The following is a 15,703-nucleotide window of genomic DNA, read 5'->3' as shown; positions in this document are numbered from 1 at the left end:
CCTTCGCGTGTCCCTCCTTCGCCACCACCACGGTTGCCATCCTGCCCTCCTTCCCTTTTTAATTTGTCCAAAGAGGAGAGTAATTCTCCATTTGATGTTCAGTAAAAATTTTTACGCTTATTATCCGTTTCCTTTGTCCCCCCACTGTACTTCTAATTTTCACTGCACCGGTGGGGTGCCTCTTCGACGGGGTACTCTCCTTTTCAATCATGGACCCACTGGAGCGACAGGCCTACGTACGAAGTATTCCCCCACTTGATTTCTACAAAGAATGTTATTCAATGCACAAGAGGCATTGTGCATATATCCCTTTCTAGACTTATCCAATGAATGGGATCATTTGCATTTAGCGGGCTTAATCAGGTGGCTATATTTTACAAAGAGGTGAATTCGTTACAGGGTTCGAGAAGACGGACGAAACTAAGGTAAACGCGGCACACAAATGGCTAAAACAAAGAGTATGCATGCGTTCCAATATTGGTTCGCGTAACTAGACATGCAGTTAAAAGGACGGAGACGTACTGGTGGTGACGGGAGTGTTAACTCCCCTGTCGAAAGCGGTCCATTCGCTGTGCAAAAAGCTACGAGGTAGGTACATTCCAAAGTAGCACTGTTGTAATATCTTTGCCTTTGCCTTTTTTTTTCTTGTAACCATGCGATTGGCTGTTTTGCCACTTCGCATGTAGCAATGGGGGTACATATGATAATGCACATGGGGTGCTGTGTCCTCTGATGAGATGGAGGAAGGGGGGCGTTTCGATATTCCCACCGTTCTGCGCAGAAGCGCACACAGGGGGGGGGGCGCGTGTGAATAGGTACATACATATATACATACATGTCTGTGTCTCTGCGTTGGAACTCCTCCTCATGCTGCGCGGAGGAGCCTGAAGGACGCGGCCGCTTCCTACTCCTGCGAGCCCAGCATTCAGGACAAATCGGGGGGGGGTCATAGGCTGGGAAGTAAGTCGAGTCGGGTCTCAAAAGGAAATTAAGGAACACGACCAACCCCGCATACCCCTCGAACAGTGAGTCGGGCCTGTCTGGCACGCTGTAAAATCGATCAAAATGTTTAATACAGAAGAGGGCATACTTCAAAGCTTTAATGTACCACTTCCTCCCGCCCGTATGTTTATACAGGTACAAGAAAGCGATCCCGTTCCCTGCTATGCCGTGGCAAAGTCCCATCCCTTTGAATAGTAACCCTCGTTCCCATATGAGAAGGCCCATTCTTTCCAAATAACTTTTGCTATACTTATTCACGAAATAGTTGGGGGCAAATGGGCATTTCAATAACTCAATTATTAAGATGACGAAGCCGACATTGCCATGGCACCACTGAACTAACGTGTCATTTTTTATCTGTGTTTTATTTTTCTTAATGGAAGAATAAACATTACAATCCTCCGTAAGGTACAAATTCATAATTTCGTCAGTTACTTGATATATTAAGGACAGGTATTCATTGAGCTTCTCCATGGTGTTGGTTCGGCACCGTTTGTACTTTGCCTCATCGATCTCTGGAATGGCGACGCTGTCAGCTCCTAGCAACGCTTCACATAGCTCTTTCAAATTGTAATGAAAAAACATGATCATTTTGTACAACACGAGAAAAATGCCTGCATACCCATGGGCGGCACCGAGGTAAATCTGTTCATGCCATTCAAAGTATAGCGACAGAGATGTCACGTTCCACATGGTGGAACCTTTTAGTAAGCCATATTCAAATATGGACGTCATAATGATATACAAATTCTGTAATATGGTGTACCTATGGTCTGATTTCATCCATATATTTCTACAGAAGAGGAAGGAATATATACAACCGCATTTTCCATATAGCAATTCACACTCTCCACTTATGGATACCAATTCATCGTTCTTATCTTTCAAATAGGTCACCAAGAATTGTATATACTTGTCCACACTTGAATGGTTTTCCAAATAGTAATGAAGCACGGTAGCCAAGCTATACAATCCGCTGGGTCCCTCCAGAAAACTAACTGTGTCTTTCCCTCTGCACGACTTTATTTTCTTTACTATGTTACTTCCAAATTGTAAGAATGAGTAATCGTCGTTTCCTTCGTACAGGATGATATCCATGTAGAGGATTCCACCCAATCCACAATATATGGACTGGCTCGAGTGATGTTCCATTTCGTTATTTAACTTGAAAGCATACTCGTTAATCTTCCTCCTTATCATCTGCTCATCATTCTCCGATTCGTTGAATTCCTCCAAATATGTATTGGAAATGTACCTTCCGCTGCCCTCCATCATGCGCTCGGTTGACATTTTCCTCAACTTCTAGGGGGCGCGGCGGCGTGCGGCTCGAGGTGTACCTCAAACTGGACCTAAAAATGTGCACCTATTCCACTAAATGCCTTTTCCCCTGCAGCCTCCTTCTGAGAAGTGCAAAATATGCCACCCTTTTTCGTGTTGCACTCTGCTCTTCCTTTTCGATGCAGGAAAATTCCTTCCTGTTGCGTTCTCCGCTGCAATGTACGCTCCCGCTGTTTTTTATTCTATTTTATTTCATTTTATTTTTTTTTTCTCCTCATGTTGAATTCACGTCGATTTGCGGAAACTGCAGGTTATTTCTTAAAAAAACGCTTAACCTTCCTTTTTGGAATGAAAATATAAAAAACAAGAATGGTAGATGAAAAAAACAAGATGAGTAAAAGAAAAGGTATGCAAAAAAAAGAAAGGAGAAAAAAACAAAATTACGTCACTGCCGGCGTTCATGCTGAATTTTGGAAGGCTTCAATTGGTGCATCCTTCTTGCCAAATAGGTCCCTACTGCCTTTTCTCCAAATGTTTTAAACCCCAATGTAAACTGCCATTTTGAGAGCGCGTGTCGAAGTGCCCACCTGTTGTGTACCGTTGCATGAGAATTTATAAGAACGTTTAAACATGTTTGTGCGTAAAAAGGGGGATAAGCCACATGTGCGTATATGTAGATGTCGCACGAGGAAATAGAGTCCTCCTTTTGTCTGGAAAGCGGGGCGAAATGGGAGCCCCGAAAGGAAAAAAAAAAAAGAAAAAACACATCAGTTGATGGCAAGTTAAGCCTTATTCGGGCGAACACAATGGTAAGCCTTTTTTTTTTTTTCTAACCTCAAAAATGGTTGTATCCGAAGAACACAAAGATACTTAATATACCAAAAGTGATCATCATGATGAAGTTCCCCTAAAGTGAAAATTGACATTAATGGGAAAATGGCACGTTTTATCCTCTAAGAAAAAGGTTAACCAAGTGAGTACTTTTCTGTCACTTTTTTTTGCATGCGTCCAACGGTTTATGCAGATTGCCACATGAAAAAAAAAAAAAAATCTGCACACGTTAAGTTGAAAAAAGCACCGAAGAAACGAGAGGACCTCTTACCCCTTTTGGCAATTTTGAGCATGGACTCGAACGTAACATGCCACAGGGAAGTGCAGCCGTTTTACTTTTAAATTTGGAAATATCCCCCCCGGAAGAATACCCACGATAGCGCTTACTCAGCTTTGCCATACAGTATGAAAAAACATAAATAGAGCAATTATTTTTCAATTTCGTGTCATCACTGCGGTGATTTAAGAACTGTTCTTTTTGTTTTCTCGTAACATAACATTCTGCGCATTTTTAACAGTGATGCTTCTTCTGCGTCAACACCAGGTAAGTAATTATAGGCGCTTTCCCCCCCTTCGCAGACACGCTAATTTCATATATTTGCACTCATGCTTTTATCATATGTTAGCGTAAGCTTTAAAGAAGTGGGGACCCCCACATGAATTAGCAGCAATCAGGGATATAGACAACCCCGCATAGTTTGGTCATCCTATGCAGCATTTTGTATATGGCAAGCATGGTTCGTTCCATCTGATGGGAAACGAACTTACACAATCGAATGAGTCCGGGGGAAAACCTGCGCACATCGCTTTGAATAAAATGTGTACACATGTGCGCAATGGGATCATCGTCGCGTTCTCCTTCGCATGTGCCCATTGGGAGACACTTTTGTGTGTCGCAGGAAAGTCCCGTTTCAACTGCCGCTCGTCAGCGACGCAGTAGGATGAGTCAACCCCTTGAGGCAAACAAGAGGATTAAAATGGATGGGGTAAGAAGAGGCACGAAGAACCAAATGGGTTGTTATAAATTGTGGAGGAAAAAAAAAATTCAATTTACGCTAACTTTTTGCAAATGTAAGGAGAACGCGACCCCTTGGGAGTTACTCCTACATGTGAGAAGAAAAAAAAATATTAAAAAAACTAAATGTTCCCATAAAGCTAATTTTTCATGTTAAAAATTGATGCCACTGTTCTCCCTTTTTAATTTTCAAATTCGTTACACTTCTTGTGCTACACTTTTTCGCCCTTTAAAAAGGGCAGATACATTTTAAGCGCAAGGGGGAAAACATAAATGCGCGGGAATTTACCAAGTGAAACGACCTAAGTAGAACTACATGACAGTAATTTAGGTGAAAACTGGCACAAAGGAGAATCAAAATTTTTTGGCGAAAAATTTGGAGTAAGAAACGGGGGAAATGAGAAGGGGGAAAAAAAATGGAGCACATTTTGCAGACCTGTGATTTGTTCACGCGGAAACTCGCATTTTCCGGCCTAAATGTACAGATGCGAAACGAAAAAAAATAATTCCGTGATGATGCCACTTTTAAAAAAATAAACATTTGGGCGGGGGAAGGTTAAAATGGGGTAGCGCCAATAGGCGCAAACAAAATTGTCTCTTAGTAGATTGCTCATGGGGGCTAAAATAAAGGCACTTGTCAAAGCTATCAACACCGCCCTTCACAGGTAAGTGTGTGTACTACGTATATGTACATTTTTACATTCCTATGCACATCCTCCGAAAACCCACTTTTCTGATTTTTCGCATAAATGTGCCTCCAACATGTTAACAAATTTAACCTTAAAGTGTTGAGAAAAAAAACAGCGGAAAAAATCGCGACATATGCATTTTGAAGGATTTAAGCCATTTTGCTTTCGGGGGCGTTCTAGGGAATTTTGTAGAGGGTGTAAAGGTGTAAGGGCATAGGGGATTTCGCGCTTGGGGGGCGCACCGGTTACTCTTTAAAATTGTTAAAGGGTTAAGCGTGCAAGAGGTTAAACAGTGGGAGTTAAACAGTGGAAGTTAAATGTTTGGGGTTAAACCCTCTCAAAAACACCAAAAATGTGAACACCTGAACGCTTCATTTTTTTACACCTTCCAATGTTTTTCCCACCCTGCGACGTTATTTTGTTTTTATTTTTCCCCCCTGTTCTCTATATTTACCTGACGATGCCGTAATGTTCACAGAGTGTTATATTTATTTTTTTTTTTCCATTTCAAGTTTTTCCTTTGTGTTTTTCGATTTATTTTGTTAGTATTTAAACCCTACCGAGAGACTATTTTGGCCTTTCTCGTGCTTGTCATTTTTCCATGTGATTGTGTTCCATTCATTTTCATGCCTTTTCTTTATTTTCATCTTTTTTATACGTCCCCTTCGTTTATTCCTACACTTTCCTTCCCTCTCGCCCATCCGTTCGCCCACCCTACATTCATAAATTTATTCTCCCATCCGTTCACACGTTCCCTCGCCTATACATATTCACCGACGCATTATTTCCCCATTTCTTTTTTCCTTTTTTTTTTTTTGTGCCATTTAATATGACAATCGCTCCTATTTTTTCTCTTGTTTCTTTTGCTACAAACCTTTTTAACCTTGCAGTTGTACTTAATCCAGTCTCTATGTCAAAATTTTTAATGACAGCTTTTTTTGTGAATGCCTTTAAAACAAGCATTTTTAAAGATTTTTTGTGATAACTTATGTCATTTGTTTTATAGTAGATTTATGTTTTCCCCACCTCGTGATCACTGTCCTTTTGTTTTTCTTAAAAATTAACTTTCAAAGGGAGTGGTGAGAAAAGTCTGCAAGCGTATACGTACGTATACATATGAGTATATTGTGTATATATGTACATATGCACATGTGTACGTGTGCTTGTGCCTGTTTGTGCTCCCCTCCTCGCGCGAACATAAATACCTGTGCCTACGTACGTTCAGCAGGCCAGAATTAACTTCCCTCCCCCGGCGCTTGTGTGTTTAAATACATGTGCGCTCGTGAGGGCTGCAATTCATCTCCTAAGCTTGTTAATAAAATTTTGTTCGCAAAATATTTTTGTCCAACCTGCCACCAAAGGAGGATCCAAAAAGGAGCAGAGAAAGCGCAGCTAGGGGGGTGGCAAAACGGGGTATCGTAGGCGGTAGCAGACCAAGCCGAATGGATAATTGCCAACAATGCCTCTAGCTTAATTGCAAACAACGCCTCTAGCATAATTGCAAACAACGCCGCTAGCATAATTGCAAACAACGCCGCTAGCATAATTGCAAACAACGCCGCTAGCATAATTGTGCTCGCTGCCCAACAACATTGCCGAAAGCGTGCGCACGCGACTACCCCTTCCGACCACTTATAGACACAGCAAGATAGGATGGCTTTAATAAACTTCAAGGAAAGAATCCACATTTTGTTAAAGCTAAAGGAGTCGCTAATTCCCCAGGTCGACGGCAATTTTGTGAAGGACTGGGAAGCGGAAGCAATGAATTACCAAGTGACTAGCGAAAATATTATAATACACTTGAAGGACATATATTTTATAGAAGGCCTAATTACGCCCATTTCAGATCAGTTAACCTTTTTGAGAATCAATTTACAAAATTATGTAAATATGTCAGAAAAGGAAAAAGATAAATTTAAAAGACTGTACGTATTGGCAGGCCTTGGATTAATTGCTAAACTGAAACTTATCTTATTCTTTTCCACGTATATTAACGCAAGGGAAAATAATCGCAGCAATAATTTCCCAGTTCTTACCGAAAGTAATTATAACCTAGGACAATACAACTGTGAAAGCAATTATGAGGACAAACTCAATTTAATTAATAATGGCTGTGAACAGTATGTAAATAATGAGGACGAAAAGATTAGTTCCTCTTTTAATCATGTGGACGATTATTACAGCCAGCTTCATGGCTGCACGGATGATTATAAAGAAAACGTTTTTAACATGATGGCCCTGAACAACATAGTGAACTGCAATTCGCACTTGGGCAAGGACAAAAACGTCAGTGACAGTGAATACGTGGACAACACGATAGGAATCTACGACAGCTGCGTGGATATCAGCAGCAATAATGTGGGAGGTAATCACGTCGGCAGCAACCATGTGGGCGATAACCACATCGGAAGCAACCATGTCGGCATCAACAATGTCGGCGTTAACCACGTCAGCAACAACCACGTCGGCATCAACCATGTCGGTATCAACAATATCGGCGGTAACGATGTCAGTGGCAGCCGAGTTGGCAGCAACCGAATCGGCAGTAACCACCATGGCTGCAACAACGTAAGGGGAAACCACGTAAGCGGAAATCACATAAGCGGAAACCATGTCGGTGGAGGCCAGTACAACTCGCTACTCCTGCAGAGCGCAGAAGAATACCCATCCGACGTGATGACCCACTTTGCAGTAGATAAAAACGAAGGCCTGCAAAATATCCCCGCCGCCACATCAAAGAAGAGAACCGCGCAAATGACGCAAAGCCAAAACAAAACAGCCGATTTCCTAAAAAGCTTACACACTTTAAATGGAATAACAAATGGCATCAACGAACGCATGCAGAGTTACAATGAACAAATAAATAATGAAGCACACACCTTCTTGCAACAAAACCAAGACCAAATCTCCCAGTACATAAATAATATACATCAAAGTATTCATTCTAACAATGCAAATGTAGAATTCAACAGTCGGAAATCAAACTTAAGCAACTATTATGATTATGATAATGACAACAGTCAGGAAAATAACATTCTTCAATCCTATAGTAATAAAATCTATGGCTTAAGTGACAATGTGTATAAGAACAGCTACTTTTTATGACACAGGAAAATGAAGCATTCCGAAAATTTCATGATTCGTTGAAATGTCTCCTTGGTGTTGCTTCTGATCAATTGAGAGATCCCCAGTAGGGACGGAAAGAAGGGAAAGGAAAAAAAGAAATGAAGCGCGATATCGTGTACTATACACGTATGACAACCTCGAAATCTCAGCGTCGAAGGTATCATCACGTCGGAGGTATCATCGCATCGAAGGTATCATCGCATCGAAGGTATAATCGCATCGAAGGTATCATCGCGTCGGAGGAACCATCACGTAGTTGGGGCCTCTTACCTGGATTAATTTTTGTTTTTCCATGCATGTTGCCTTGTCATTTTTGCCACTATACCCTCGTTGCTGTTACTGCCACTATGACACTGCGATACCATTGCAACTGTTGCCCCTTTTGTTTTTTTTTTTTACCTTCTTTCCACCCCTGCGCTCTTTCAAACTTATTCGTAAAATCTTTTAAAGTGTGATATAGTTCCTTCACGTATTGCACAAAAAAAAAAAATTTCTTTAATTTGTTTTAAGACTTTTAATCTCCCAGTTGTCTAAATTTCGTGTAACAAATCGCGCTTATAAAATTATTCTCTATTCGTGCTAAAGTGTTCCCATTTTACGCTTTTTCCATTTGGAGTTTTTACCACTTCGCTTTTTTTTCACTTTTTTTCTTTTTTCCCTTTTTTTCTTTTTTCCTATTTTTCTTTTTTTGAATTTCCCCCCACCTTAGTATGTGCTAATTTTAAAATGCCAAACGCCTGCCTAATGTGTGATTTCTCATGTGCAAATCAATTTGTGCGCTGTACCAGCCCTGGTGTGTACATACCCATAGCTTCTTTCACATATCAGTTTAATTTCTTTTTTTTTTTTTAAACAGTTTGTCGTCTCTTGCTCATTTAACCTTTCATCAAACTATAATTATTAACAGTGAGATACTTATAGTTGCCTTTAGAGGTGGTTCAACCCGTTGTTGTTTTGTCCCCCTGGGTGGCGAATATATCCGTATGTTGCAACGCGTCAGCGATAAGGCCACGGAGTAAATCAGTGGGACGATTTTCTTATCGATTGAGCAAATCAAATGCATGCTTAGTTGTAGGATCATTTAAAAAGTTCTGCTTTTTTTTTTTGAAAGGGCAAAAATGAGCAGTTGTTTATTGACAACGTCTTTGTAAAACTGTGCACTTCCACACACAAACACGAAAAAAAAAAAAAGGAAGGAGGAAAGAAGTACAAAGAAAGCAACAGAATGGGCGACATACCATTCGGGTCCATACACGCTTACGTACGACGACACCATTTAAGAATTGGGTTTATCAAAGAAAACAACTTAAACATAAAAAAAGGATGTGGGGAAAAAAAAAAAAAAACATATTTTTTTAATTCAAATGTTTAGGACAAATTTAATATTTTGGCCTTCTTCTCCTTGGCCTCTCCTATGAAGGGGGTAAAAAAAAAGGATTTACGCATTTTCACTTATGCTTGCGCAACTTTTTGGATGGGGTTAACGCGGGAAAATGGAACAAGGTGTTGGAAAGAGGGCAGTAGTTTTACTAACACCTTTGTCCCTTACGCGTAGCCACAAACACTACTACACTGCGCAGCGTACGTCTTACCTAGAAACAACTCCGTTATTTCGATGTGAGGAGTGATGAAGAAGTACTGCTTGTCGTTGTTCTGTTCTATGAATTCACAAAAGCGCTGCATGCTGTGGAGGAAAATAAAACAGCATATGTGTGCACGTTTTGCAAATGTTGCAATGTATGTCTCATGGGAGGGAAAAATGCTGCAGGGCCCTTTTATAGACACTCATGAGTTTCGCATCGCTTCCTGTGGAGTATGTGAACGGTGGTGATAAATTTTCCACTTCTTTGGTAAGTCTCCCCGGGGAGTGCTCTCTTCACTTTATTTATTTATTTTATTTTATTTATTTATTTTTTTTTTTTTTCTTTTTTTGCGCCCCGCCGACTTACTTCTTCACCCGAGTGAGCTCGTCCATGTACACGTCGAGTTCGTCGAAGATGTGGAAGGAAGACGTTTCCGTGAGGGACAAAGATGCCAGGAGGGCCATCTGAATGGTCGAGCGCTCCCCACCGGACAGGGAGTTGATTTCCATATAAATATTTTTGGACATATCTTGATTAATCGAAACCATAACTTTTAAATTTCGGTTTAAATCGTCAAACTCTATTTTGCCTTTGTAGTTGTTCATACCTTTCAGCATATTTTTAAAGTGCGCAGTTATTTGCTCTTTTGTTTTTTTTAAGACATGACAAAACTTAGATCTTCGCAGCTTTATGTTCGCCATATGCATGTCATAGTTATTTCTCAAGTCGTTAATTTGCTTCATTTGTGTGTTGTAACTTTTTTCTTCATTTCCGTATTGTTCAATTAAACTGTGGAAATAGTTTTTTATGGAGTTGTCTGTGCTGTCCCTTGTGCTAAAGCCGTTTATTTTAAGGAGCTCGGTGATTTCCTTCTTCTTTTCGCACCTTTTTTTCCACAGCACGTCTGCGTAGTTTTCGTCCAGCAGGTCAACGGCGACATCATCAGCTTCGGCGACATCATCAGCTTCGGCGACATCGCCCGGAGGATTCCCCGCCGCGTTAGTGGCTGTTTTACTGATTTCGTTACTGGCGGCGTCACCCGCTGAGTCGTCCTCACAAGTGTCGCCTACCATGCTAAACAAGTTCTCATGGCTCCCCCCACCTGGAGGCCCACTACTCCTGATCGTAATAGTACTGGTTCTACCCCCGGTCAGCACCCCCTTTACGTATTGGCCCAAATCGCGAAGGGCCTTTATTTCCGTTTCCCTTTTCTTATCACACGAGTTGACAGCCAGTTTGCAACTACTTTCCTCGTTATGCATCGCGCCCTCGTCCTTCCTCGAGAGGAGGAAGAGTTGGTTAAAGGAGCTGAGATTCGAGAGGGGAATACGGGTGAAGATGAGCTCTCCCTTGCCTGCACCGCTGTTAGGCTGTTCCACAGTGAAGGTAACGCGTACTGTGCCCTCTTCAGCAGTGTCGTCATTTTTTCTTCTTTCAAGTGTTTCCTCCTCCCTTTTTTGGTGCCTGGTGCTGTCTTCCCCAAGGGGTTCCACCCCCTTAGGGTGTTGATCGTCCACTTGACTTTCCTCCCCAGAGCGGTCTATTAGAATGTTCGTTATTGGCACATTAGCGGGTCTTCCCCTTAGCAGCAGAAAAGGACTCTCCAAAAGTGTCTCTTCGAGGGGAAACTCATTTGCAAGGTATTCAAAGTAAATGTTGTGTAGCTTGTTTATCGCTGCTAAGAAGCTTCTCTTATTTCTCGAAGCGGTTTCATCATTTCTTAGTTTGTCTCGCTCCAGTTTCATTAAAACTTCAAACAGATTGTTATATTCCTCAATCATGGCAGCGATTTTGTCCTTTTTCCTACTCAAGTAATGAGCATGTGTTGATATTAACCATTTGTGGGTTAGGCAACTGTCAAGGGTGTTGCTTTTCTTCCCTTCCAGTGTGTCTACATACTGATCAATTTGGAACACATTTTCATTTATTTCATCGATGTCTTTGTTTTTTTCTTTAATTTCTAAGTTCATTTGTTCGGAAAAAATGTCGTCATGGTTTTGTATGAGTTCCTCGATATTTCGGTGCTGGTACTTGAGTTCGTCCTGAGAATACTGGCATTTTTTTAAGGACTCGTTTAGGCTCTCCAGGACGTTTCTACAAGAAAGTAACCTTTTGGACGTCTTGACAATTTCTTCGTTTTTTTCCTCCTTCCTTTTTTCTAACTCGTTCAGATGTTCTTCATTCGTTTTGTAATCCGAATTTGGCACATCTCCCCCAGTAAGGTGCGATTCCTTGGACGCAGTTTTCGTGACGCCATCGGAGTCGCCAACTTTGGCAACTACCCCATTTGTAGCAACACCCGTCCCGTGCTCATGCTTGTGGTCTACTGCTGCGCCCCCTTCAGATGCCTTATACATGGATCTCTCGTCATTGTGCATGTTTAGAAACATGGGCTTCTTGTAGTAGTCCTCTTTGGAAGGCTGGTAATGCAGTCCCCCATTGGGAAGCACCTTCACTACAACAAACTCGTCTACAACGTAGATGGACTTGACAATTCTTCTATCGTTTGTTCGTAGCAGCTCATGCAATTCTTCCGAATTGTTACACACCAAGGTTTGGACCACTTTGAAATTGTCATGAAGATAGAAGAGGAGCGAGGTTGGAAGAAGGTCAACATTCAAAAAGGAGTAAATACTGTTTCCATTCATTTTGTTAAGAATGGAGTGAATATTCTGGAGCAGCGTCTTCCTGTTTATGTGTTGAAAGGCGTTCGTTACAATTATGTTCATTTTGTTTTTGTTTTCTATTTCCATATTGCTCAGTTTATTTTTGTCTTCGTAGCAGCTGACCAGCCAGGAGTAGAACAGATCCCCTAGATGCTTCTCGATGATGGATAGTACCTTCTCATTGACGACAGGTTCCTTTAGTCGTATGTATTCGCCTGCTGGTCCTATCGGTTCATACTTGAATACAAAATCGGGGTTTTCCTCTTTCGCGTCAGTTTGCTTCACTATTTCGTCTCGGATGAGCACGCTGTCCTTTCCGTGGGGAAACAACTCGGGTGGGTAAAGTACAGCAGAGCACAACTCATCGGATGAATTCACAATTTTGTAATTTTTTAAGATATTACTTCTAATCGAGTAAATGTCATACCCGTAAGTGTAAATTTTCTGCTTTATTTGTGTGTTTTTTATTTTCTGCATTTTATTGAAGTGCATTTTGAGAACATGCATTTGTTTGCTTATGTCCTCAATCGCGTTCTCGCCTTTATTTATGGTATACTCCATCTCGTAGATTTGGTTTTCCCTTTTGCTGATTTCGTTACGCAGATGTGTCTCTCGCTCCGTTTCTTCTTTCATTTTTTCATTAATTTGGTCCATTTCGGATTGGTACTGGTGTAGGTGTTCCTGCAGGAGGTTTTTATTTTCCTTGGCTTTCTCAAAAGAACTCAAATAATTGACAATTTCGTTCCTCCGATTGGTGTACTCATGTTTGAGTTCATTCAGCTGACAAATCATATCTGTGTATTTTTCCACTTTATCTTGATTCTTTTTTACAAAAAGGTAGACTTGTGTATCCCTTTCGATGACCTTCTTCACGTCCATTTTGACAAGTTCAATTTGGTCCACAAGTCCGTGCATCTTTTTCTGTATACTAAGAATTACCTTCTCGTTTTTTAAATGCTCAGATTTTAAATACTCATTGAAGAGAATGATGGCATTCTTTAGCAGATTAAAGAAGACGACCATTTTGTAGTTATTATCCAAGTTTCTTAACTTTTCAAATTCATCTTTTAACATTTCATTTCGTTCCTTCATTCGCTTCATTTCTTCCACCTGTGGAGATAATTGAGTCTCCTTTTGCTTTATTTGAAGACCGCAATTTTGTAGTAGTTCATTCTCTTTCTCAATTTCCGATTCGACTATATCTAGCCCCACTGAATTCATAAAAAATTTGTGCAATGCCTTTTCCGTTATGTTACTGAAAAATTGTTTTCCTTTTTCTTGATCCAAATACACACACGGACTTCTTATATTTAGTTTGATACTGTTCAGATAGCTATCTATGAACGCCTTTCTTTTTACACTCCTGTTTGAGCTATGGCCATGGAGTTGCGAATCCGTTTTGTTTGGTTGACTCCACTCATGGGGATTTCCAGAGGGGGCAACATTCCCTCCTCCTGTCGTTTCCCCCTCTTCGGTGTCCACATACATGGAGCTGCCATCCTTCCTGTTTTGTTTCAGCCCATAGAGAAAGAATTTGCTCGTGTGTGCGGACAAAACGCGCTTTACTACGATAACATCTCCGTATAATTCCCTCTTATAAGAATTCTTCCCCGAATTGGACAAAAAGATTTCTATATAGCAAACTAAATTTTTCTTATTCTTATCGTAATCCTTGATATAATTAGACAGATTGATATCTCTGCCTGCGTGCTTTCCTTGGCTTCCTAGCCCCACTGCAACGGCTTGGGCGATGGCACTTTTCCCTTTTCCGTTTTTTCCAATGATTATATTTTTATTCGAGTTGAATGACATCTCCAAATTTTCATGGTTCAAAAAATTCCGGATTCTCAACTTTATTATTTTCCCGGTGCTTCCGTGGAAGTCGCTCAGGTCGCAGTCGCGCAGCACGTTCGCGTCGCCGTCCTTGAGGGTGCTCCCGTCCGAGATGTGGCCATTCCGCTCGGCACCGCTATCGCAGCCGTTGTTGTCACCATTGTCCTCCTCACTGCGAGCCTGTTCTACTCCCTTTCCGCACTGCTCCCCCTTCAACACACTCTCGCTATGGGACTGGTCTGCAAAAAACTCTTCCTCTTTGTGGCTCTCCGCATAATCGTCAGCGTCGCTCTGCTTCCCTTTCCCCAATTTTGAGGCTTTCTTTTTCCTCTTCATTTTCCTATCTGTGGTGGTATCCCCAAGGCGCGCCAGACTTATCTTCATTTCGTCATCTCCACTAGGAGAGTGACTTTTCTTTTTAAACCAGCTGCCATCTGATAAAGAAGGGCCGCTGGACTTTTCACAGTTACTAATGCTGTCGCTGGTGCACAGATCTTCGTTTTTGCGTAGTCGCTCGTTTCGTTTCTCCATTTTGGCGTCCTTCTCTTCGTCCCATTCGTCCGACGCGCCCGCCCCGTTTACACGTCCCCTCCTCTTCTTGCGTTTCCGTTTCCTACACCTGGACATGCCATCCTTCCCTTCAAAAAACCCGTTTCTCTCATACACGTCCGTACCGCTCTCTAACGACGCCGTGCTGCCCGATTCAGAGTTTTTCATGCTATAAGGGGTTGGAGATTTGTCCATTCAGGTGGTGAACGGCAAGTGGTGGTGACAGCAGGTTGGGTCTTTTCTACTTCCATGTGACAGCACTGTTTTACTACTTCGTTTTCACGCTAAGGTTAATTTGGTTATTCTGCTTATTTGGGTAATATTGATTATTCCTTTGGCGCATCCTTTGGTGTTTCCTTTTTCCCTCTTTCTTCACTCATCCCAGGTGGATAAGTTCACTTCTTTCCTACGAAGTGAAAACTGCTTCTTGCGCTACTCTTCCGGAACTACCCCCTCACTTTAAAGGCGTCACATGTTTAACGATGTAAGCTACGAGGATGAATGCCCAAACGGCTACTGAGTGGAATTGGCGACAAAAAAAAAGTCTTATAAAAGGAGTTTTAAAAATGGGTTGCAAAAATGAGTCACAAAAATAGGCTATGCGAATGAGGGCGGGAAACAGTCACCACCGATCAATGACAGAAAATTCCTCGCGCTTCCAAGAAGTAGCCAAAACTGCACACAAAATTGGGTTTCAACTATTCGTCCCTCTCTTGAAATGGAAACCTGAGAAAGGGTGGAAAAAAAAAAGGGGGGGAAAAAGGCAATCTCACAGGAAGCCACAGGTTTGCTGTGCTTTTCCTTCAAACTCAGATGGCGATTATTCCAAATCTGGAGTAACAAAAATATTCGCCCGGGATTGCAAATCTGTGTGCATGTTTTATATTTCGTGTCACTTGTACAAGGCATGTTTTGCACAGAAAATTTGCCTCCTTTGCGACGCTTTCCAGTTTTTTTCGTTTCACATTTCTTCAAAAAGGAAAAGTTCCACTTGAGGGTGGAGCAGAGAGTGAAAAGTTCATCAAGTGCGGGCGAAAAAAAATTCAAAATACAATTTGCAAAAACAGATCAAAAAAGATAAACTGCCCACCAGTGACCACTGTATGTACCTCTGTTCGGCAAGTGCTCCCA

At 41.5% G+C, this 15,703-nt stretch overlaps 3 protein-coding genes across 3 annotated transcripts; 1 reads left to right on the top strand and 2 right to left on the bottom strand.

Moving 5' to 3' along the window:
* Positions 1-502: 502 nt before the first annotated feature.
* Positions 503-2,292, bottom strand: C922_01397 (hypothetical protein; the record flags this gene model as incomplete). Its single annotated transcript, XM_008817003.1, has 2 exons — positions 503-729; positions 909-2,292. The coding sequence occupies 2 exons, from the start codon at positions 2,290-2,292 to the stop codon at positions 503-505; spliced, it is 1,611 nt and encodes a 536-aa protein (XP_008815225.1).
* A 4,176-nt stretch (positions 2,293-6,468) lies between these two features.
* Positions 6,469-7,920, top strand: C922_01396 (hypothetical protein; the record flags this gene model as incomplete). The annotated part of the gene is made up of 1 exon (XM_008817002.1): positions 6,469-7,920. The coding sequence occupies one exon, from the start codon at positions 6,469-6,471 to the stop codon at positions 7,918-7,920; it is 1,452 nt and encodes a 483-aa protein (XP_008815224.1).
* A 1,389-nt stretch (positions 7,921-9,309) lies between these two features.
* On the bottom strand, positions 9,310-14,740 carry C922_01395 (hypothetical protein; the record flags this gene model as incomplete). The annotated part of the gene is made up of 3 exons (XM_008817001.1): positions 9,310-9,353; positions 9,534-9,625; positions 9,891-14,740. The coding sequence occupies 3 exons, from the start codon at positions 14,738-14,740 to the stop codon at positions 9,310-9,312; spliced, it is 4,986 nt and encodes a 1,661-aa protein (XP_008815223.1).
* Between the last annotated feature and the right edge of the window lie 963 nt (positions 14,741-15,703).

The sequence above is a fragment of the Plasmodium inui genome (genome assembly GCF_000524495.1).
Source record: "Plasmodium inui San Antonio 1 unplaced genomic scaffold supercont1.4, whole genome shotgun sequence".
NCBI lineage: Eukaryota > Apicomplexa > Aconoidasida > Haemosporida > Plasmodiidae > Plasmodium > Plasmodium inui.
The sequence above is the reverse complement of the archived record's forward strand: the minus strand, read 5'-3'. Positions and strand labels throughout refer to the sequence as shown.